This window comes from Hypanus sabinus, chromosome 4 (genome assembly GCF_030144855.1).
Source record: "Hypanus sabinus isolate sHypSab1 chromosome 4, sHypSab1.hap1, whole genome shotgun sequence".
Lineage (NCBI taxonomy): Eukaryota > Metazoa > Chordata > Chondrichthyes > Myliobatiformes > Dasyatidae > Hypanus > Hypanus sabinus.
In genome coordinates, this window is record NC_082709.1 from 164,421,266 (window position 1) to 164,446,688 (window position 25,423).

At 37.6% G+C, this 25,423-nt stretch overlaps 1 protein-coding gene across 1 annotated transcript; it reads left to right on the plus strand.

The window, feature by feature from the left end:
- LOC132393443 (uncharacterized) lies at positions 1-25,100 on the plus strand. Its single transcript, XM_059968673.1, has 5 exons — positions 1-116; positions 533-871; positions 965-1,051; positions 9,663-9,758; positions 17,867-25,100. The coding sequence occupies exons 1-5, from the start codon at positions 62-64 to the stop codon at positions 17,992-17,994; spliced, it is 705 nt and encodes a 234-aa protein (XP_059824656.1). The 5' UTR covers positions 1-61; the 3' UTR covers positions 17,995-25,100.
- Positions 25,101-25,423: the final 323 nt, after the last annotated feature.

Genomic DNA, 25,423 nt, shown 5'->3' on the forward strand with positions numbered 1-25,423 from the left:
CTTCACTAAATCACTAGCATCGATTTTTTTTGTTTCAGAACACCGGTGTGATCACGGCAGCATGACTTGTATAATTAACGTTGTAATGCTCAAGCTATGCGTCTTCTTTTTTAAAAGTAAGTTATCAATTTGTTTCTCTGAATTTGTTTTTATTAAAGAAGAGATTTTGAAGGAAAATGATGAAGGATTTTCGAGACTTAAGAAGAAACTGCAGATAGGGAAAGAATACCAATTGAATATACTGTAATTGACAAAAGAATCTAAGAGGAATTAGGGAGAATTCTCTTCTCATGGCATAGTTTTATGATCTGAACTCTATTGTTAGAAAAGATATTGTATATGCTTTGTCTAGCCATAATCTTTTACCTAGCTTTAACATTCTATCTGATATGATATAAACACTGTACTTGGTATTGACAAAAGCAACGTCTGGTATTTTTGATTGTATCTTTTGCATAATTAATCACCCTGACCCTTTAATCAGATTAAATCACAGCCAATGCTGTTGCATTTCTGTGTTTTTTTTTTGCAGGTCAGATTGTGACTCCATCAGAGAGTGCCAAAGTGGAAGAAACAATCAATGCCACTGTTGGAGGAAGTGTGCTATTTTCTGTAAACTGTACCCCTTCCCTGAATCTATCAATAGAATGGAAGAAAAGTGGAAATAGCGAACATTATATCGTAATGCTTCCATTTGGCGTACGGGAGCACACTATTTTTGAAAGTTACGAAGGACGAGTGGAATTTTTTGAAAACGGCTCCTTTGCATTAACTAACATTCAACTGAATGATACAGGATTGTACACTGTGACATTGATAGACAACACTACAGGGAAACAAGTGACAATAAAAAAGCAGTTGTTTGTAACTGGTAAGTTCCTCAGATGTTGGGAATAACATTTTAAAAACATTTTGTTTTACCTGGACACTTCTACTAACAGACTTTTGTGTCCTATTTTAAAAGCCAGAACAAATGATCCTAATGATGAACAGATTAACAATGAAGAAAATATAACAAGTACTGAGGCCAACAAATGGTGGAAATTCACTGGTAAGTTTTTAACGCCAATTATTCAATCTAACTGATCGGGGTAATGTTTGAAAGATACTGAATTAAGATTAAATATACATAAAGGATTGTCATGTTCGGAGCGTTTGATGGCTTCGGGCCTCTGCTCACTGGAATTTATAAGAATGATGGGTGACCTCATTGAAATCTATCCGATGTTGAAAGGCCTTTATAGAGTGGATGTGGAGAGGATGTTTACTATGATGGGGGAGTCTAAGACCAGAGGACACAGCCTCAGAATAGAGGGGCATCCTTTTAAAATTAAGATGAGGAAGAATTTCTTTAGCTAGAGAGCGGTGAATTTGTGGAATTCATTGCCACAGGCGGCTGTGCAGGCTAAGTCATTGGGTATATTTAAGGCAGGGGGTGATAGGTTCTTGATTAGTCAGGGCATGAAAGAATACTGGGAGAAGGCAGGAGATTGGGGCTCAGAGGGAAAATAAAACGGCCATGATGAAATGGCAGAGCAGACTCAATGGGCCAAATGGCCTAATTCTGCTCCTATACCTTACAGTTTTAAGGTTTTATATATTTAAGAGGTGGTTTAATTAAGATGTTTAAAATTATGAAAATATTATTTCTTAGGATAAAACAAGAATTTTATCTGCTGGTGGATAAAGCAACAAGAGTGTGCAATTTTATAATTAGAGTTAGATCAAAGAGGAGTGAAATCAGTATTGGCGGTGTGCAGTTTTAATGAAAGTGATGTAAAAAGGGCCTTCATATCAACATAACTGTGCTAATCGATGCCTCTTTGATCGCTCTTTCCTTATAGTACTATGAACAATTATTTTTCAAATACATGTCAAAATCCTTTGAAAGTTGCTTGAGATTCTGCTTCTGCTTTTATTTGACTCTATGCATTCCAGATTATAACCATTGTTAATATCAATATTTATATTAATAAATTTCATTAATAATTGTTAAGATTGTATCCATAGCATCAAAGAATAGTGGAAACAGAACCTAAAGCAATTTTCAAAAGAATTTTGATATATAGTTGAAGAAATATTTGTGGAGCTATGAGTAAAGTACATAAAATGAGACATTGCATATAACACATTTATGTATTTTTTTCATTGATAATGTACTGATTAACAAAATCAGATTTGTTTGGACAAAATTCTATTGTACTTGCTGTCTTGCTACAGCCATTGTGTGTCAACACCAGTGTGAGAAAATTTTCTCTCAGCAACACATCAATGCCATTCTTGTGCTATACATCAGATTTCAAATCAATAAACAGGATGTGGCAATATCATCAAAAAATAAATAAACAAATAAATTAATCTTAAATAGCTACAAACAAAATCAATATTTCATGAGGAAAGCCTGTTTAAGATTTTGAGTGTTTTTCTGAACAGTGTGTGTTTTATTAATTAACTTCCCTGTCAGGTCACGTTGTAAACTCAAAGTACATCAGTTACTAATTTTACTTCCATCAGCCAGTTTCTACTTTGTAGAAAGGTTGAGACACTGTGGTAAGATTGACTTTCTGATATGTTTGAAGTGACACCCCTTTCATGATAATCAAAAAAATAGTGCATGTTGCTAATAAGAAGTAGAAAGAGCGGGGTGGCATGGTAACACAATGGTTAGCACAATACTTCACTGTACAGGCGGCCCAGGTTCCATTCCCACTGCTGTCTGTAGAGAGTTTGTACATTTTTCCCCTAACTAGGTGTGTTTTCTCCAGGTGCTCCAGTTTCCTCCCACATTCCAAAGAATGGTTGGTAGGTTTATTGGTCATTTTAACTTGTCTCACGATTAGGCTAGGATTAATTTGGGTGATTGCTGGCTGGCGCAGCTTGGAAGACCAGAAGGGTCTATTCCACATTGCATCTCAATCAATTAATCAATCAATAAATAAATAAGAAAATCCTGAGCTGTTGATGGTTTCCAGGATTTTCTGCTTTTATTATTTTCAGCATAATACTTCCTGCTAATGATGGCAGAAAAGATAAAAGTTGTTGACTTTATGTAAAATAAATGCCTCTGACTTGTGCTATATTAACTGAGACACAGAATCGTGGCCAAAGCAACAGTAACTTCACACAGCTGATGCAGGAGCTCCAGAATGGCAGTTGGCCATTCAGTTCCTCGAGCATTTACCCTCATTTTGTTCAGCCTGATTAATCTGTTGGGTTGATCTTGGCACACCACTTGCAAATGTTTCATCACCATACATAGAAATATCATTAGCACACTGTTAATTAACAGCACACTGATGATACCTCCTCGTTTGGTGACAAGACGTTTGCAACTGCAGTGCCAAGATCGGAGAACAATGCAAGTCAACAAGCAACCACCCAAGCTACCCATTTTCTAAGTGAATAATCTGTATTATAAAACCAATGTAATCCTCCCACACTTCTAGCTTCTTTCCCCTTCCTTTCCAGTCCTGATAAACAGTCTCAGCCAAAATGCAACTGTTTTTGTTCCTGTCCTATAGATGGTTGTCTGACCTGCTGAGTTCCTTCAGCATTTTTCTATATCATTACATTCAGATACTGAACTTATTCAGTGGGATGACTTATGAGTGGGATGACGGCTGTAAATATTATATCAAGGGAAAATATTACTGATTTATTTTTGAAAGTGCACTCAGTCATTGTAATGGATGGAAAATAGCATTTTGGTAATTCAGGCAACATGTTTTGGCAACTCAGTATATGGAAACACATGATTTGATAACCACATAATTGATTTCTAATATCAGTGTGTTTTTTCTATATAAAGTAATAAGATAACCTCCAGCATCTGGTGGCATTTGTTATTAAATAAATACTATTGAACAAGCAAGATTTCTCTATGTAAGATTCAAATCATTTGGTGGGTTCTAGTTATGATTCCAAGCCTGCAACCTATAATTTTGCTTTGACATTAGCACTGTTAGTTCAATGAAAATGATTAACATTTTTAATTGATAATTATTTCACCAAATACATAGAAATCTTTAAAAATATTTCTAAAATTTAAAAAATGGATGTTGGTTACATTAGCTGAGCTACATGTCCTGAAAAATATATATGGTATATTGACACAAACAAATTGACAGTAGTGGACAGTTTAGAAAAAGGTGAACCTCTATAATAAATGTTTTTGACAACAAAGATAGAGATGATAGAAAATGTAAAACACATGAGACCATTCAGTCATCTTGCCTATGCTGTCTAATCTCACCTTTCAGCATCAGATCTGTAGCCCTGCAGGTCATGCCTTTTCAGGAGCAAATCCCAGTATTTTTAAAACCAGGGAGGGTTTCTGCCCCTACTACTTTTTCAGCAATGAGGCCCATCCTTTGCTTGTATGTTCACTTCTCACTGTCTTTCATCAAGTAACTCAAAAATCTGTATCCATTCTTTCAACTGTCTGCTAATGGAATAAGTCTTCCCAAGAGATTCTGCAGCTGCTGGAAATCCAGAGCAACATGTACAAAATGCTGGAGGAACTCATGGAAATTAATAAACTGTCAACATATTGGGCCAAGACCCTTCATCAGGACACTTTCCATTTAACACACTGAGACCTCTCATAATCTTATGCACATCAATTAAGTCTTCCTTCTCAAGCAATTAGCCATAACTCGACCAATTTTTCCTCATAATTAAAACTTCTCAGTCCTGGTGATAACTTTGTCAATTTCTTCTGTATGTTATTCAGTACAGTCACATCTCTCTTGTAATATAGTGACAAGAATGGTACATGATGTCTGTTCTAACAAGCATTTCATAGGGTTATTTGATAACTACAAGAGATTCTGCAGATGCTGGAAACCCAGAGTAACACACACAATTTCTGCGACATTCATGGCTTGGGTCTAGACATTTTTTGCTAGGCGGTATCTTACTGATATCTTCATGTGGTTGTTATCTTGTATAAGCTCTGTGTGCCTTGTGCTGTGTAATTGTTGGTACTGTATTTTGCACTTTGATCCTGGAGTAACACTGTCTTGTTTGGCTGCATTGATCAGTATTCATGCATGGCTGAATGACAATTAAACTTGAATTGAATTGCATTAAAAATGCTGAAGGAACTCAGCAGGTCAGGAAGCATGTATGGAAAGAAATAAAGCCGCAATGAAGGCCTGAAATGTCACGTTTTTATTCCTTTCCACAGATGGTGCCTGACATGCTGTGTTCCTCCAGAATTTTGTAAATGTTATTTAATAACTTCCCATTCCTTGTAGTTCAGGCCTTACTAGTTAAAGTAAAGTATCTCATTTGCCCAACTGACCTGTTACCTATAAAGATCTGTGAACATACACTCTAAAATTCTCTGGTACTTCTCCAGAATAGAATGATTACTCCACATTACTAAATATTTTCCCATTTATTATCAATTTCTTTGTGTCATAAAGCCTCCAAAAATGGTTAACTTCTCATTTCCCAGATTAAATCCAATTTGCCACTTTTCTACATAACTGCCCAGACAATCTATATCTTTGAATTCTCACTGACAAAAACACAGTTTTTGTCCTTACAACTTCTCTGTCAAGACCCTTTTGACTTTCATACAACTCCCAAATATTACTTTAAGGTAAGTCAAGATAGTCAGACAAGAAATGATTCATGGGGTATCACGGGGTAGCATAGCAGTTAGAGCAATGCTGTTACAGCTCGAGGCGTCAATTGTTTAGAGTTCCATCGCATGTCATCTGTAAGGAGTCAAACAGTCCTCCCTGCGCAATATATGGATTTTCTCCAGATACTCAGGTTTTCTCCCACTGTCCAAAGGCATACTGAGTAGCTTTTTGTAAACTGCCCTCTGATTAGGTTAGGGTTAAATCAAAGTTGTTGGGGTTTGCTGGGTGGCAGGGCTTGAAAGGCCAGAAGGGTTTATTCTGTGCTATCTCTCTTAAAAAAATTAAGATAAATATAAGCTTAGAAATAAATTTCCGTTAGGACAAATTTGGATGAAAGCCTTTATTTTAAGCCAAATAATAATACAAAATTTTAAAATTCAACTTTGTATTGTTCTGCAATTTACAATGTTAAGCCAACATTTGGTAAAACATCTTTTCCCTTCTGGGGGTCTCTAGTGTATACAGTATCAACAGAGATATGCAAATAAAATAATGTTCATCCTCTGTTGAAAGTAAATTTCAAAATGTAGACGATTCTTGTAACTATCCTTTTAGAAACCCCATTAAAAGTAATAGCTACCTTCAAATAATCTTCCGATCCAACAATTTTTGAATGTAATTTTGATCCAAAGTGAAAATGGATTTTATCACTGCTCCATTCTTTCCTTCAATAAGGAACCATCTTAGAATAATATGTTCTGTTCTATTTCTCCTTAGCATTTTGTTTAGATAAACAAGTGAAGGATAGCAGAGGAACTCCCCAATAGTACAGAAAATTAAGAATAATTATATAGAAAGTAACACACAAAAAATTCTGGAGGAATTCAGCAGGTCAGGCAGCATCTATGGAGAGGAATAAAGAGTCGATGTTTCAGGCCGAGAACCTTCGTCAGTACAAAACTAGAGCTTACCTGTATGATTATATAATTATCAGAGTTTTGAGAACATCTTTTCATATTTTGGAAAGGTTGTTCACATTTTTTGGTATTCTAACCCATTAATGACTGAAAAGTATCATTCAAAATTATATTTATTATATATATATATATATATATATATATATATATAATATCTTTATATGAAATATATAGAGACCCATGGAAAGGCAATTGGTTTCAATGACTAGGAAGGCACTTCAAAAGGCAATTACACATTATAAATTTTGAACAGTTTAAATAAAAGAGCAGGGTCCTTTCATGTCAAAATATTCATGCAGATGATCTCATTAAAGTTACAGAAATATCCTTCAGAATGATTGTAGCAGTGGCTTTCATACTGTCAAGGATAATTAGACCATTAGTTGAGTGATTGTGTTCAAGAGCACAGAGATAATGTTGCAGTTCTATAAAACTCAACATTCTTGGAATATTGTGTTCAATTCTGGTCACCTCATTATAGGAAGGATGTGGAAGCTTTAAAGAGGGTGCAGAGGAGTTTTACCTCACTAGTTTGGAGAGCATGACTTATAGGTAAGACTGAGTTAGTTAGGGTTTTTCTCTTTGGAGTTAAAGATGGAATGGCCAGTCAGCATCTTTCTCCTAGAACAGCATTGGCTCATAAGGGGAGACATAATTTGAAGTTGATTTGAGGAAAGTATGGGGTGGGGAGGATGTCAGAGGTAAGTTTTTTTTTACACAGAGAGTGGCAACACATTGTTAGAGGCAGATACATTTGGGTGATTTAAGAGATCCTTAGACAGGTACAGTACATGGAAAGGGTTAGATTGATTTTGGGTTAGTTTAAAAGGTCGGCACAACATACCGGGCCAAAGGACCTGCACTGTACTGTGTTATGTTCAATGGACTATCATTTTTGTGTTAATATTTATATCAGTGTAAACTTACTGAAAACCTTTGCCTATCTGATGCCATGAACATCTCATTAATACTGAATAATGCTAAAGAAGAATTAAATATCAGTCACAAGAGAAACAGTAATAGGCAAACTAAAAAACAGGGTCTCATACATCCTAATATCCTTAACAGCAGTGACCACTGAGGTGGTAGATATATTTGCTATACGTAGAGAGTGGTGAATGTGTGGAATGGGCTGCTGGTGGTGGTGGTGGAGACAGAAACAATAGGGCCTTTTAAGAGACTCCAGGAGCTTAGAAGAATAGAGGGCTATGGGTAAAGCCCAGGTAGTTCTAAGGTAGGGATATGTTCAGCACAGCTTTGTGGGCCGAAAGGGCCTGTATTGTGCTGTGGTTTTTCTATGTTTCTATGTTTCCAAAAATCCTTAGATTTTGATAAAGTACCAGAGGACTGGAAAACTGTTAGTGTGACAACCCTATTCGAAAGGGAGTCTAACAATAGGTTGAGTGGCATAATAACTATGACTGGGAAATTGTTAGAATCAATTACAAGGAAACCGAGAGCAGCACATTTGGAAAATCATAATGAAATCAAATTAATCAGCATCAATTCTTGAGGGGGAAATTGTGTCTCACAAATTTATTTGAGTTTTCTGAAGAAACTTTAAAAGGGTGGATGGATGGGAACAGCATTTGGACTTGTGTGAATGTGATTATATTTGGATTTCAAGAAAGCATTTTTATGTGGGTCTTACTAAAGGCTCTGTTAGACGATAGTGCTGGAGGTAACACATTGATATGGATAGGGGACTGTGTATATGGTAAATAAATTGAGTAAGGATAAGGGAGTCATTTTCCATTTCCAACCTGTGTTGATTAAGGATTCAAAGCAAAACATTTTTATATACATTAACGGAAGAAAGAGAACTATGGTGATTAAATTTGGACACAACCACTGAAATAGACTTGAAGCTTATTTGTAAGAAACATACAATAATTACAGAGAGCTACTGATAAGCGGGTGAGAAAAAAATTGGTGAATGAAGTATAATCTGGGAAAAAATGAAAGGAAAAAGAAAAGAACACATTATGGAGAAAAACTGCAAAACAATGTAGCATAAAGGCTAATGGAATGTAGCCCTTTGTTTTCAAAGGATTTGGAGAATAAAATAGTGAAGTCCTACTGCAACTGTACAGTGTCCTCAATGACCCAGATTTAGAGCACTGCAATATTTTTGTTCCCCTTTCTAAGGAAATTTTTATTAAATGGGGGCAGTTCAGAGATGGTTCGCTTGGATAATTGAGGATATGGAGGGATTATCCGATAAATTAGACAGGCTTGACTCCAATGCAATTTAGAAGAATTTGATGCAACCACATTGAAAAATAAGATTCTTAGTGAGCCAGGCAGCATAAGTGTTGAGAGGATGTTTTTCCAATGGGTATATATAGAAAAACGGCATGGTTTCAGAAAAAGGTGATGTCCGTTGAAGAGAGATGAGGAAGAATTTCTTCTCTCAGTGTGACTCTTTGGAAATTCTAATCATAGAGAACTATGGCGGCAGAATCCATTGTATACTTACAGCTGAGATAAATTGTCTTTAAATCAGTAAAAAAAAATCAAGGATTATGGAAAGGATAGGAAAAAGAACATGGAATATCAGATCATTAACAATCTTTTTAAAATTGTAACAAAGATTTAATAGACTGAATTGTCTTCCCCTTTTCTTGTATCTTATGGTTTTCTAGTCTTGGCATGATCAAATTAACGAAAACCAGCTAAAAATATGGCTTCAGAGTACAATTGGCATTGCTCCTGTGAAATTATTTTATTTTCTTTACTATAGCATTTCTCAAGGACAATAAATACACCAGCATTTGTCTATTATTGTTACAGAAAATACAGAAATGCATTGCTGTCTTTAAATGAGAAGAAGCATTTCCTAACTTTCTTCACACATAATTCTCATTTTGACAGTTGGATGCTATTTTACAACTGCCCCACCTTAGATCACTCAGTTTCTTGTATGTAATTTGATAGGACTCCTGAAACTTGAAATATTTAAATTTTGCATCATTTGCTGGAAAAGCATTGCTGGAGTTTCAGATTTAGTAATAAAACATACCTCTAAATGACTTCAAGGCACCTCATCAGTTTTCTTTGCATTGACCTTGCCTTTTATTTCTCCCCGTAGCCATTATCATTAGTGCCAGTCTGCTTGGGACTGCTGTAATCTGTGTTATATCCATATGCTTCATGTGCAGAAGAATGTGGAGAAATACAGCGGCTGGTGAGTCTTTCCAAAATTACATGATATGCTGTGACATAATACTGTGCTCTTCAGGCAATATACTTAGGTCAATGGTGCAAGAAACCTTTTAAAATTAATCCTTACATAAGATTTTATGCATATATTATGAGAACAAACTAAACACAAAATGCTGGAGGATCTCAGCAGGTCAGGCAACATCTATGGAGAGGAATATGCAGTTGACACTTTGGGCTGAGACCCTCGTCAGGACTCAGCACTGATGGGTCGCTTCTTCTCCACGGATGTGGGCTGACCTACTGAGTTCCTCAAACATTTTCTATTTGTTGCTCTGGATTTCCAGCATCTGTAGAATCTGTTGTGATTATGATGTAAAAGCATGTAATTATCATATGCATATTCCAATAAATCTTTAAAAGTAGGAAGGAATCATAACTTCGAGAATGTCCCCACTCCCTTCTTTTCCGGTCCTGACGAAGGGTCTCAGCCTGAAACAGCAACTCTCTATTCAGAACTCGGCACCGACCGTCTATTCCTCTCTATAGAAATTGCCTCACCTACTGAGTTGCTCTAGAATTTTATATGTGTCACTCTGGATTTCCAGCATCTGCTGAATCTCTTATGTTTTATAAATCATAACTTCCTTTTTATTTTTTCTAATATTAATTTTTGTTTCCACTGTTCAGTCGTCAATCTCAGATAGGAAGATCAGGTGACCCCTCAAACTTGACTGCCAGTTTACTGAGAGTTCAGTGGTTAAGCTGCTCTTTGACCACTTGGCCCCCAGGGCCGAATAGGGAGGCAGTAGGGGTAGACACCACCCAGCTCTCCAATCTCAAACAGAGCACTCAGGCTGGAGCAGCATTCAGCATGGCTCTAATATCCTAATGCCTTTTACTATCCAGAGTCGCAAGCAGAAAATTGTGTGTAAGGACTAGTGGGCAAATAGAGTCAGAGCTCCAGACAAATTAAATCACGAAACAGTGAACAAGTTCTCCAGCAATGTAACACAAAACTAAGTGCCAAGTTGTCTTTTGTTATTTTATCTAATATTTAGTGGCCTGTATATGATTCAATCCTGATTAATAGATCATGAAATAAAACAATAACAAGTTCAAATCTGGAAGAGCCTTTGAACTACAAATGAGATTAGATATCGTTTACAGAAATCTCTTGTGGAATATACATTTCCAGATTCTTCCAACTTCATACGGCATGTGACTGGGTTATGAACACCTAGCATAAGGGTCTTGGCCCGAAATGTCGTCTATGCTTCTCCCTATAGATGCTGCCTGGTCTGCTGCATATCACCAGCATTTTGTATGTGTTGCTTGAATTTCCAACATCTGCAGATTTCCTCATGTTTGTGTTACATGAGATGGCATTTTTCTCTATAAGCATTAGAACATGGGTCTGGATTGTGCTCCTGATAGTTCAGGGGAGAGCTTCCAATTATCTCCTTTTCTAGCAGTACAATTACCAAAGTAATCCAATGACCTAAATTTTAATATCACAGGTTAACAAATTTAAAAAACAACAAAAATAATTTTTTGTAATGACCACAAAGTTATTAGATTCTCATAAAAAACAATATGGTTCACTAATATCCTTCGGTGACTGAAAATTTGACATCTTCACCCACGCTGGACCTTATGTGACTCAAGTCATGCGGATGTGGTGAATTATTAAGTGTTTTAGCAAGCAGCTCAATTTACGAGCAATTACAAATTGCCAGTAATTCTTAGATAACTAATAAAATTACTAAAAAGACATCCCTGATTTGCAATGGCAATGGCAGTACAGAATGTGCTGAAGATCAGAAGCTTTCCCTTGATCCTCAGATCTAGCTCCAGCTGAATCAACAACCTTGCCTGCATGGCCGTCCCCTGAGGCAGAGTGAACTGCAGGTCACTAGATTACCCTGATGGTCTTGTGATAACCTCTGCAGCTGATGGCCTGAAAAAATCAAAAGCATTTTTAAAAAGTCAAAATAAGAGTAAAAAGCAAGTAATATATAAAATTTAATTTAAAAAAAATGACAATAAGCCTCTTTAAAGTACACATTTAAATCAAAAGCAATAAAATTACCTCAGAGAAAAATTCCTTATCTTCATTCAATTTTACATCCAGCTTGCAAACTCTATTCCAATGTATGGTGCTTGAAACCCAGCCAAGCTTGCTGAACCCTGGTGAGATTGGTGGCAGAGTAGAAGGTTGCAGGAGGGGGAGGTGGTGCTATTCACTAACCCATAGCACGTCCCTGTTTTCACATTGCAATTCACAAGTGGGAACTCTTTTTATTTTAATTAAGTATTCTTGTTTCTTGGTGTTGAGACGGCTGCTCTTTACGATGTAAGTCAATGATTTGGACTACGGTATTAATGGATTTGTGGCTAAACTTGCCTATGATACAAAGATAGGTGGAGGAGCGGGTAGTGTTGAGGAAACAGAGAGCCTGCAGAGAGACTTGGATAGTTTAGGGGAATGGGCAAAGAAGTGGCGAATGAAATACAATGTAGGAAAGTGTATGGTCATACACTTTGATGGAAGAAATAAATGGGCAGACTATTATTTAGATGGGGAAAGAATTCAAAGTGCAGAGGTACAAGGATGGGAGTCCTTGTGCAGGATGCCCTAAAGGTTAACCTCCAGGTTGAGTTGGTAGTGAAGAAGGCAAATACAATATTGGTATTCATTTCTAGAGGTATAGAATAGAAGAGCAGGGATGTGATGTTGAGGCTCTATAAGGCACTCGTGAGACCACACTTGGAGTATTGTGTGTAGTTTTGGGCTCCTTATTTTAGAAAGGATATACTGACATTGGAGAGGATTCAGAGAAGGTTCACAAGAATTATTCCAGGAATGAAAGGGTTACCGTATGAGGAATGTCTGGCAGCTCTTAGGTTGTATTCCCTGGAGTTCAGGAGAATGAGGGGGGGATCTCTTAGAAACATGCCGAATGTTAAAAGGCCTGAACCGATTAGATATGACAAAGTTATTTCCCATGGTAGGGGAGTCTAGGTCAAGAGGGTATGACTTCAAGATTGAAGGATGCTCGTTTAGAATAGAGATGTGGAGAGATTACCTTGGTCAGAGGGTGGTAAATCTGTGGAATTTGTTGTCACAAGCGGCTGTTGGAGGCCAAGTCATTGGGTGCATTTAAGGCAGAGATAGATAGGTTCTTGATTAGCCAGGACATCAAAGCATATGGGGAGAAGGCAGGGGAGTGGAGGTGACTGGAGGAATCAGATCAGCCCATGATTGAATGGAGGAGCAGACTCAATGGGCCAAATGGCCTACTTCTGCTCCTATATCTTATGGTTTTATAATTCTGTTGAGTTGTATTTGTCTATTAATTGTTTCTAATAATTTTAATTTTTTTACATTTATGCCTTTGTCAACTGTTTTAGGCACATAATATAGCTAGGATGCCTAAGATACTTGCACAGTACTGTAGTCACTTTATGTATTGCATTCTACTGCGGCCACAAAAAGAATCATGACATATGCGAGTGATGATAAACCTTATCCTGATATGGGTCTCAGAGTGGGAAGGGGACAGGGAGAGAGGAATCATGGTTGGAAAAATGGGAAGGGAGAGAGGAGGGAGCAGGAAGAACCAGAGACACTCTGTAATGATTAATAAACCAATTGCTTGGAATCAAATAGCCTTGCCTTGTATCTCAGAGCTGGGTGAATCCACCCCCTGCCCCTCATACTGCTTCTCTGCCACCTGACCCACACACCTCCTGCAGCGTTCCACCTTCGCCTTTCTCAACATCCTTTGTTCCCTTCAGATTTACAAACTCGCTTATCACTCCATGTTGACAAATACAGTACTGTGCAAAAGTCCTAGGCATGCTAGCTATATATGTATATATGCCCAAGTACAGTATAGGCACAGTACTCTATTACCAAAGACACTTAGAACTGCAGTTACAAAAACCCACTGACTTTGGCCACTAAGTTGATCTGAGCATCCTCATTCATCATTCCCACAGGCCATTTCATTTTACCAGTCCTTTCTGTTTTCTCAGAGGAAGATTTTCTTCACCACATGCTACATCATGCAACAACATCAGAGATTCCTCAGAAAACCCATCTGAGAGTTACCGCAGACCACGTTTTTGGCAATGCTGATGAATATGTTTGACAAATCTATTCCCATAACTAAATAATTCAACATAACATAAGAAATAGAAGAAAGAGCAGACCACTCTGTCTCTTATTTAACTAGATCATGCATAATGTAGCTCAGCACCACTTTCTCCCACTAAATCTATCATCTTTTCATCCTTTAATATCTAAACAGCTATCATTCTCTGCCTTGAATACTCCTTGCCATCTTGCATAGTGACTTCTTTCCAATATTTTTATTAGTTTCTACATAAAGGAATACAGAATACAAGAAAGTGTATATAAGAGGTCAGAAAAGACAACAAAAAAAACCAGTTACATTACATCTGTTCATAATAGCAATTATATTACCCTGTCTTCATATAAGTTAGTCAATAGTTATATTAAACTATACTAATTTATTACAAAAGAAAAAAAATCTAACCCCTACCAAGGCCAAAGCTGTTCATTAAGGAGAAAAGAAGGTTATACCTTCTTATATAATAAAAATTAATAATAGCCAACATCGGAGTTTAAATAACAAATTGAAGGTTTTGAAAATAATTCAGAAAAGGTCCTTACAATGTTTGAAAGTCTTGATGAGAATCAGAAATTGAACCACGAATCTTCTCTAAATCTAAACATGACATAATGTCACATAAACATTGAGCATGAGTACGAGAAAAAAGATCTTTCCATTTAAACAAAAGCGTCCTCCTAGCTATAAGAGAGCTCAAGGCCAAAATATGTAAAACAGATGCCTTCAACTTAATATCTTGTCCTGCAACAACACCAAAAAGGGCCGTCAGAGAGTTAGGCTTAAAATTGACTAAAAAGTAAGGAAAAAGTTTGAAAAATAGCCTTCCAATATTTTTCAAGATCCGGACAGGACCAAAACATATGAATTAATGAGGCTTCTCCATTATTACATCTGTCACAGTAGGGAGTATGTCTGAATAAAAGCAAGATAGCTTATTCTTAGTCATATGAGCTGTATGTACCACCTTAAATTGTACGAGGAAATGATGAGCACATAGCGATGAAGTATTAACCAGTTTAAAAATTTCATTCCAAATTTCCTCAGATATCAATGTCTGTAAATCATGTTCCCAAAGATTCTTAATTTTGTCTAAAGGAGCATTCCTCATCTCCAGTAATGTACCATAAATCTTAGATATTGAACCATTATGAAAAGGAGTCAAACTAAAAATTACGTCTAGTAAGTTCTTATCTGAGCTTATAGGGAATGTACATAATTGAAATCTTAAAAAGTCTCCAGTTTGTAAATAGCTAAAAAAGTGAGTTTTGGGTAAACTATATTTAGCTGACAATTTCTCAAATGAACAAGGTTTCCTCCAACAAACAGATCCCAAAATCATTTAATACCCAATCTGTCCCATTCCTTTAAAACTAAATCAATCATAGAGGGTTTAAAAAACTCTCTTCAAACTATAAGGCCTACCTCTCAGGAATTTAAAGATTCGCCACAGAATCAGAATCAGGTTTATCGTCACTGATAGCAATACAGTTAAAGATATAAAATTGATATAAGTTACAAAAATAAGTAAGTAGCAGAAAAGATGAATGATGAGATAGTGTTCATGGATTCATGGGTTGTTCAGTAATCTAATGTTGGAGGGAGAAGAAGCTGTTCTTGAAACAATGAGTGTGGGTCTTCAGGCACCTGTATCTCCTCCCTGATAGTAAAAAGATGAAGAAAGCGTGTTCCAGATAGTGAGGGTCCTTAATGATCGATGCCACCTCTTGAAAATGTCCTCAGTGACAGGGAGGGTTGTGCCCGTGATAGAACTGGCTGAGTCTATAAGTCTCTGCAGGCTCTTGCGATATTGTGCATTGGTGGCTCAATCCTGGACTGTGGTGTAAGATTCCAACTGAAGAAATGTCTTCTCATCTCAGTCCTTAATGACTGGCCTATTATTTTGAAAAAGTGCCTCCTGGTTCTGGACAACTGTGCCAGGGGAAACACCATCCTTGCATCTATTCTGCCATGCCTCTTAAGAAGGTTGTATATTTCAGTGAGAATAGCTCTCATTCTTGTAAAATCTAAAGATCATTTGCTCAGTCCACAGCATAAAAGCCAGGACTAAGAAGCTCTGGGACAGTTTCTTCCACCAGGCCATCAAACTGATTCATTCATGCTGACGCAACTGTATTTCTATGTTATACTGACTGTCCTGTTGTACATACAATTTATTATAAATTACTATTAATTGCTCAATGCACAGAAACATAACATAAAGATTTTTGCTCCTTGTGTTTATGAAGGATATAAGTAATAAAGTCAATTCAATAAATCTCTCCTCAAACTATAAAGGCTACCTCTCAGGAATTACTCTAGTGAACATTTACAGCAGAAATTGTGCTGTAATGCATGAACCTTTGCGATGCTTCCTTGATCAAGAACATGGGGTTTCATTTAATGTTTTACCCTTATAGAAAATACCGCCAATAATCTCAAATGGAAATGGATGCATGGAATAGGTCACCAAAAAAAACCAAAGAAAAGGTTAATGAAAAGAGACTGAAAGAACAATTGCTTGGTTGTAGGGAGACAGAACCCAATTCAGAATCAGGTTTATTGTCACTGACAGACAGTATGTTGTGAAATTTGTTGTCTTGCAGCAACAGTACAGTGCAATACATAAAAATATCCTATATAAATTATAATAAGAAATATACTGTAGATAAAAAAATAAGTAGTGCAAAAAATAGCAAGAATACTGAGATAGTGTTCATGGGTTCATTGTCCATTCAGAATTCTGATGGCAGAGGGGAAAGAACCTGTTCCTAAAGCATAAAATGTGTACCTTCAGGGTCCTGTACCTCCTCTCTGAGGTGGTAATAAAAAGAGATCATGTCCTGGATGGTGGCGGTGCCTATAACGGATGCTACCTTTTTGAAGCATTGCCGTTTGAAAATGTCCGATGATGCAGCCAGCTGAGTTTACAACCCTTTGCAGCTTTTTCCAGTCCTGTACAGTGACCTGTGTAGTGCACTGTGCAACGAGTACTGAATGTGAATTGAAAAAAGAAGAATGGATGCTCAAAGCTCGAAGTATGTAAATATCTGGAGATTCATTTTCTTGCAGGCATTCACAGTTGAACAAGAAATACAATAGAATCAAAGAAGAACCACACACAAAGACTGACAAGCAGCCAATGTGCAGAAGTTAAACTGTACAAATAGAAAATAGCACATAATAATAATTAATCAATAAGTAAATAAATAATACTGAACACAGGTGTTGTAGAATTCTTGCAAGTGAGTCTATAGGTTGTGTTCAGTGTAGACATGAGTGAAGTTATCCACATTGGTTCAGGAGCCTGCTGGTTGAAGGATAATAACCATTCCTACAAAACAGTCTTTTTATTACTAATTTTCTACAATTAATCACTGCATCACTGTCTGGTATGGAGCGGCTACTGCACAGGACCAAAAGAAGCTGCAGCAGGTTGTAAATCTAGTCAGCTCCATCTTGGGCACTACCTTACAAAGAACCCAGGACATCTTCAGGGAGCGGTGTCTCAGAAAGGCAGTGTCCATTATCAAAGACCTCCAGCACCCAGGGCATGCCCTTTTCTCACTGTTATCATCAGGTAGGAGGTACAGAAGCTTGGACACACACTCAGTGATTCAGGAACAGCTTCTTCCTCTCTGCCGTCCGATTCCTCAATGGACTTTGAAGCTTTGGACACTACCTCACTTTTTTTTAATATACAATATTTCTGCTTTTGCACATTTTAATAATCTATTTAATATACATAATTGATTTACTTTTTATTTATTATTTTTTTCTCTCTCTCTGCTAGATTATGTATTGCATTGAACTGCTGCTGCTAAGTTAACAAATTTCATGTCACATGCCGGTGATAATAAACCTGATTCTGATTCTAATTCTGACTTGCTTTCTACTTCATAATCTAGATGTGCAGATTGTGAATAGAATGATCGCAATGATTTTCTTTTAACAAATGTTATTTTTTATATTACAGCAAGTTCAGGTGTGAAGAGGAATGAGAATTCAAGTAGCAATGTTCCAGAGATTGTTTATTCAACTTACGTAGGTGCATATGCTAATTACGGGAAGTCATGTCAAGCAACATCTTTGGATCAAACATGAGAAGAAAACTACAGTGAAATGTCATTGATGAACTTGATGATGTTATTTAAAAGTGCACAAAGGAACTTCCAAAATCTGCACTCCTATTATCCATCTTCTTGGTTATTCACATAGGCCTGTGCCATGGAAGCTACTAAAATATGAGCTCTGCATTCCTCACTGTACTCTCCCATGGATCCAGCACGACCCCAGGAGACATAATTAAAAAATATTTCTCAAGTGTGCAACATCATAAGCCATGAGGGCAGCTGCTAAAAAGATTACACTCTCTTTAGCTCTTCCACAAGCAATGTCCATAGTTATGAGAGAAATTTATGTGCTGCCTGTTTGAATGGACCCATTTTCAACTGGTCCTTTGTGGTGCTTATCAAACTGCACTCAGCTGGGGTTAATTAATCTGATCCTTAATCCACCTAGAACAGAAACTGAGTCAGTCAGATCCCATTTGAATTCTGTCATGAAGTCAATGGTAAGTAGAATTCAATGGTTAAAATGACTGAGCAGTTGATTGTAGGAATTTGCCTGTGAGAATAAGAACTTAAAAACATAAGAAATAGAAGCAGAATAGGCCATCTGTCCTGTCAAGCCTGTTCCAGCATTCAAAAAGGTCACAGCTAATCTGACCATGGACCTTCCTACCTTTTCCCTATAGCCCTTACTTCCCCTACTATGCAAAAATCTATCCAACCTTGTCTTACATATGTTTACTAAGGTAGCCTCCACTTCTTCATTGGGCAGAAAAATCCGCAGATTCACCATTCTCCGAGAAAAGCAGTTCCTCCACATCTCTGTCCTAAATCTACTCCGCTGAATCTTGAGGCCTATGTCCTTGAGGATGTAACGAGGAAGTTAGACGGGGGAGATCCAGTGGATGTAGTGTACCTCGATTTTCAGAAGGCATTTGATAAGGTCCCACATAGGAGATTGGTGGGTAAAATCAAAGCTCAGGGCATCGGGGGGAAGGCATTGACATGCACAAGAACCTGGTTGGCAGATAGAAAGCAAAAGGTAGCAGTGAATGGGTGTTTCTCGGAATGGCAGGTGGTGATAGTGGGGTGCCACAGGGCTCGGTATTGGGACCACAGCTGTTTACGATTTTCATCAATGATTTAGATGAAGGCATTGAGAATAACATCAGCAAGTTTGCTGATGATACTAAGCTGGGTGGCAGTGTGACATGTGTTGAGGATGTTAGGAGAATTCAGGGTGACTTGGATAGGCTCGGTGAGTGGGCAGATACTTGGCAGATGATGTTTAATGTGAATAAGTGTGAGGTTATCCACTTTGGGAATAAGAACAGGAGAGCAGATTATTATCTGAACGGTGTAGAGTTGGGTAAGGGAGAAATACAAAGAGATCTAGGAGTCCTTGTTCATCAGTCACTGAAGGTGAATGAGCAAGTGCAGCAGGCAGTGAAGAAGGCTAATGGAATGTTGGCCTTTATTTCAAAGGGAATTGAGTACAAGAGCAAGGAAATCCTCTTGCATTTGTTCAGAACCCTGGTGAGACCACACCTGGAGTATTATGTACAGTTTTGGTCTCCAGGGTTAAGGAAGGACATCCTGGCTGTAGAGGAAGTGCAGTGTAGATTCACAAGGTTAATTCCTGGGATGTCTGGACTGTCTTATGCAGAGAGGTTAGAGAGATTGGGCTTGTACACGCTGGAATTAAGGAGATTGAGAGGGGATCTGATTGAAACATATAAGATTATTAAGGGATTGGACAAGATAGAGGCAGTAAATATGTTCCAGATGCTGGGAGAGTCCAGTACCAGAGGGCATGGTTTGAGAATAAGGGGTAGGTCATTTAGGACAGAGTTAAAACCTTCTCCCAGAGAGTTGTGGGGGTCTGGAATGCACTGCCTCGGAAGGTAGTGGAGGCCAATTCTCTGGATGCTTTCAAGAAGAAGCTAGATAGGTATCTTATGGATAGGGGAATCAAGGGATATGGGGACAAGGCAGGAACCGGGTATTGATAGTAATTGATCAGCCATGATCTCAAAATGGTGGTGCAGGCTTGAAGGGCCGAATGGTCTACTTCTGCACCTGTTGTCTATAGTCTATTGTCTATAGTCCCCTGGTTCTAGTCTCACCTACCAGTAGATCAACTTTCCTGCCTCTATCTTATCTATCCCTATCATAATTTTATATATTTCTATAAGATCTCCTCACATTCTTCTGAATTCCATTGAGTACAGTCCCAGGCGACTCAATCTCTCCTCATAGTCTATCCCTCTCATCTCTGGAATCAACCTGGTGAACCTCCTCTGCACTGCCTCCAAAGCCAGTATATTCTTCCTGAAGTAAGGAGACCCGAACTGTACGCAGTACTCCAGGTGCGGCCTCACCAGTACCCGGTATAGTTACAGCATCACCTCCCTACTCTTAGGTTCAATCCCTCTAGCAATGAAAGTCATAATTCTATTTGCCTTCTTGCTAGCCTGTTGCACCTGCAAGCCAACCTTTCCTGATTCATGCACAAGCACTCCCAAGTCCCTCTGCACAGCAGCATGCTGTAATTTTTTACCATTTAAATAATAACCAGCTCTTTCATTTTCCCTTCCAAAGTGGACGACCTTGCAGAATGTTTAAGTGGTGGTTCCTTCTGTTGAAATTAACATTTCCTGATATGGTTAGGGTTAAATTTAGCACGTTTACCACTTTGTATCCATTTAAGCAGGCAGCCTGCACATTGATGAAAGGTCTCGGCCCAAAATGGCAACTCTTTATTCCTTTTCACAGATGCTGCCTGACCCACTGAGTTCCTCCACCATTTTGTGTGTGTGTTACTCTGGATTTACAGCATCTACAGAATCTCTTGAGTGTTTGAAGGCTGCCTTTGTACACATCTGATTTGAGTGCAGACACAAGTGCATTCAGTCTCATTTACCTTCCTCTATTGTTGAGAGGCCTGGGATTAGCATTGGATGATATATTTTCCCCATTTATTTTCACTATGAAAATAGATGTGCAGGGAATTAGTTAGTAACCTTATCAGTTATTCTTACATAGTGATGAAGAACGTTGCTTTTGTGGACGTCACTGATAGAATTTCAGCTTCTAATGTTTTCCTGTCATTCATTCTTTGGGGTTGTCTTCTGTTTTCATGGATGTTTGTGAAGAGTAAGAATTTCAGGTTGTATACTATATACATTCTCTGATATTAAATGGAACCATTGAACCATTGAATTTAAAAAGAAATAGCATATCTTAAATCCAAATCTGAGATTAACATATACAGTCCTAAGTGAATGCTATTTTCAAATATTTCAAAGATTATTTTTAGAAACAGAAGATTTCTGCATTGCATGTACAGTTTTTAAGTCATACGAGTTTCATTACTATAATCCATTATTAACTGGAATGTGAAAATACATCTTCAGTCTCTGAGCCTTAAGCATTCACAGTAGTAGTGGCTGCAGTTTGTACTCCATTGCCAGGTTCATTTCCATTTCTCTACAAGTGAACATATAACCAACTTTTCAGCATATTTAGCTCAAACAATTAAGGACACATTTCTATCAATTAGATTTATGGATCATTATTTTAATTTGTGCAATAATTTGTTAAATTGGACCATGATTGTTGATCGTGGTGATGCCAGCTTTCAATTTCTACCTTAATCAATAATTCCTTCTAACAGATTTTCCAAATCACACTAGCCAAAGAGTCCTATGTTGACCCATGGATGGGATGACACACAACTACAGTACTTCATTACTGAATAAATTAATCCTGTTATTAAAAAGTTAATGATGATAACAAAGAAATTTCATGTAAATATACTAAACTTCCACATAGTTAAATTCTAAGGCTCCAATTTCAAGGAACAAATCTATTAACTGATGGATGTTCTGATTCCTGTAAGTTTTCTACTGCAACATTATTCAAGAATTGAAGGTGACACCCTTTATTGTTAAAACACAATTTAGTTAGAAGTAGTTCACATTTTATTGAATTATTTCAATGAAACAGATCAATTTTGACATTGAGTGAATGGTCCTGAATATTTTACTTCCAGTTTCAGATTAACAGATATCAGAAAGATCCCATTGCATACAAACTATTCCTGTGATTTTCCTTCTTTAGTACGGTTGATTTTGTATTTTCTGTTAAATGAAAGGTGTATTATTTATATATCAATTAAATTAAAGTGTCTAGATTTCGATGTCCATTCAGTTGACAAAAATATCTTTTCTCTTTTTGAATGCTGATGCTTCATGGAAAGAATTACCAATCAGACCTCTGACATAACATTAATGTATAACAAAACAGCTGATATTTATAACCATTGATGAAAAATGGCTAAAAGTTTCAATGCTGAAAATGAATGCATTTTGCACACTAAAATATTCAACTGGGTAGGACAATTTGTGTTTATATTTAAAATGGAGCAACATTTCCATACAAATGTAGTGCCTTTTGTCTTTTTACTGTTTCTTATATTGTGTGCTCCAGATATTTTGTGTTGATATATTAAACAATAAAAACAGTTGAAACATGAGAGATTTTGCAGATGCTGGAAATCCAAAGCAACACACACGCAAAGTGTGTGAAGAGAAGATTTACTAGAATGTTACCTGGGTTTCAGCACCTAAGTTGGAGCATAGAAGGTTGAGGGGGGACTTGATAGAGGTATTTACAATTATGAGGGGGATAGATAGAGTTGATGGGGATAGACTTTTTCCACTGAGAGTAGGGGAGATTCAAACAAAAGGCCAGGAGTTGAGAATTAGGGGGCAGAAGTTATGGGGTAACACGAGGGGGAATTTCTTTACTCAGAGAGTGGTAGCTGTGTGAAACGTTCTTCCAGTAGAAGTGGTAGAGGGAGGTTCGGTATTGTCATTTAAAGTAAAAATTGGATAGGTATATGGACAGGAAAGGAATGGAGGGTTATGGGCTGAGTGCAGGTCAGTGGGACTAGGTGAGAGTAAGCATTCAGCATGGACTAGAAGGGCTGAGATGGCCTGTTTCCATGCTGTAATTGTTATATGGTTATATGGTTATATGGTTATAAAGTGCCAGAAGAACTCAGCATGTTGGGTAGCAACTAATGAATGAATAGACAGTTGATGTTTCAGAATGAGATCTTTCTTCAGGACTGAAAAGTAAGGGGAAAGACACCAGAATAAAAAAAGTAGATGGAGGGGAAGAGAATAGCTTGAAAGTGCCAGATAAAGCCAGTAGGAAAAGTGAAGATCGGGAATTGAAAGAATTTGATAGGAGAGGAGAGTGGACCATAGAAGAAAGGGAAGGAGGAGTGGCACCAAGGGAAGGTGATAGGCAGGCAAGAAGTGGTGAGAGACCAGAGGTGGGAGAGGGAAATTTTTTACCGGAAGGAGAAATTGGTATTCATGCCATCAGGTAGGAGGCTACCTAAATGGAATATAAGGTGTTACTCCTTCACCATGAGGGACATCATGGCACAAGAGATGTCCATGGACTGACATGTTAGAACAGGAATGTGAATTGGAATTAATATGTTTGAACATCAGGAAATTGTGCTTCTGGCAGGTGGAGCAGAGGTGTTTGATAAGGCAGTCCTTCAATTTACAACGGGTCTTACCAATGTAGAGGAGGCTATATTGAGAAGCCTAGCAGGTTCACAGGTGAAGAGTTACATCACCTGGAAGGAGTATTTGGGGTTCTGAATGGAGGTGAAGGAGGAGGTTAACACTTTCAAGTTTGTACTTAGAAAACACAATGCAACTTCTCTGGGACGTCTGTGTATATGATTTGCACTCTTTGATTCATCTTATGCCACCTTCCTGCTCAAGAATATTTACACATATGCCATCTTTGTAAACTTTTGCCCTGTTGAAGGAGAGCAAGCTAAGTAACTTAGAGATGGATATGCTCAGAACCAGATCAAAAACAAAATGCATATGTCACATAGCCACTCAAAATCCATCGAGGTGATGCTAAACATTGGGAGACACAGGACATATAGGGACTCTTCCATGTATTATGTATGACAGACATGGAGGACTTCCTTTAATATTTTGTGGAAATTGATCTATGATTTGCATTGAGCGGCAATACTGCATTTTCCAATTTTTACACATACATACCACAGGATCTCATAGCTAAAAGCTGACGAGACTTGCAAAAGTACTTTGACAGAAGTCTCAGGAACATTTAGCTGCAACCAAGACCTCCAGCTTCCAACATCCTTTTTACACTGGATAGAAAATAAAATAATCCGCTTTCATTCTCCTGGGGTGTCATTTTGTTTCCTAAATCTTGTAATCTGATCAAATAAACAATGTGATTGTACCCAACAGAGATACATGTAGCAAAAAGTAAACTGCTGAAGGAACTCAGAGGGTGAAACAGCATGTATAGAGACACTTTGAGTCAAGACTCTGCCTGAGTCAATCCTCATGTAGGGGCTTGAATTGAAACGTCAACCATCCCTTTACCTCTACAGATGTTGCTTGACCTGCCGAGTTCATCCAGCAGTTTATTTTTGCTTGGGATTCCAGCAGCTGCATTCAATTGTGTCTCCAAAGTATATAGAGTTGTGGGAAAATAAAATATATGCCTATTAAAAAAAAAGGTGAAAGTATGAAATTAGAATTACCATTTCCACAATGGATAACAACAAAGTCAGGTCAGTTGAGTCCACTTGCAGATTTTCACCTCAAAACAATTCCATGAGAAAACTCTAAATGGCACATACAGTACATAAACTGATCTATGGGCAGTCTCCAGGAATGAATGAACACACACACACACACACACCCCTACACACCTGTTGCTTGGTCTGCCCAAAACTTGTTGGTCTGCTGGCACAGCGAGATGTCTGTGGATGAATACTGCCCACTGACTCATTCCAGGAGTATTTGCTGAAGGAGGCACTGAAACTTGGTATGGTCACTGCACGGGCTCGGTGGGGAAGGACCACTACGTAGAGCTCTTCTCCTACTGGAAAGGGAGGGGCTGGGTTATGGGAGGAAGCCTCTTAATTATTATTGTAGCAGTGTATTGCCCCAGAGTGCCACATGAGTGCCATTGATATGTATGAATGCAATAAATAGCATTGTATATTAATGTAAAGAATGAAAAGGCATTGAAAGCTTATTATTGTAAATATTCTTTATTATGAATAAAGTTTATGTTGATATAAAAAATCTGAACACATTGGCTGATTTACCTCCATACATTCAGTTCCACTGATATTTAGAGCTAAATGAATGTCAAAAATATGCAATATGAAATAAACACAGAAAATGCTGGCCTCTGTAGGTTAGAGTGACAAAAGATCTTTGATCTGAAACACTGTGCTCTTTCTCTTTGCACGGATGCTGACTAACCTGTTGAGTGTTTCGAGAATTTTCTGCTTTATGACACAAGTTAAATGCTCCACACTCACTTTTCAGTGTCATTGATCAATAATAATCTTCCCTAGTATATAACAAATACCAATA

Bases quoted from the DNA above. Each gene is read 5' to 3' on its own strand.
- LOC132393443 (XM_059968673.1), top strand. From the start codon at position 62: ATGACTTGTATAATTAACGTTGTAATGCTCAAGCTATGCGTCTTCTTT. The intron at 117-532 runs GTAAGTTATCAA...TTTTTTTTGCAG, and splicing joins ATGCGTCTTCTTTTTTAAAA to GTCAGATTGTGACTCCATCA. The intron at 1,052-9,662 runs GTAAGTTTTTAA...TTCTCCCCGTAG, and splicing joins CAAATGGTGGAAATTCACTG to CCATTATCATTAGTGCCAGT.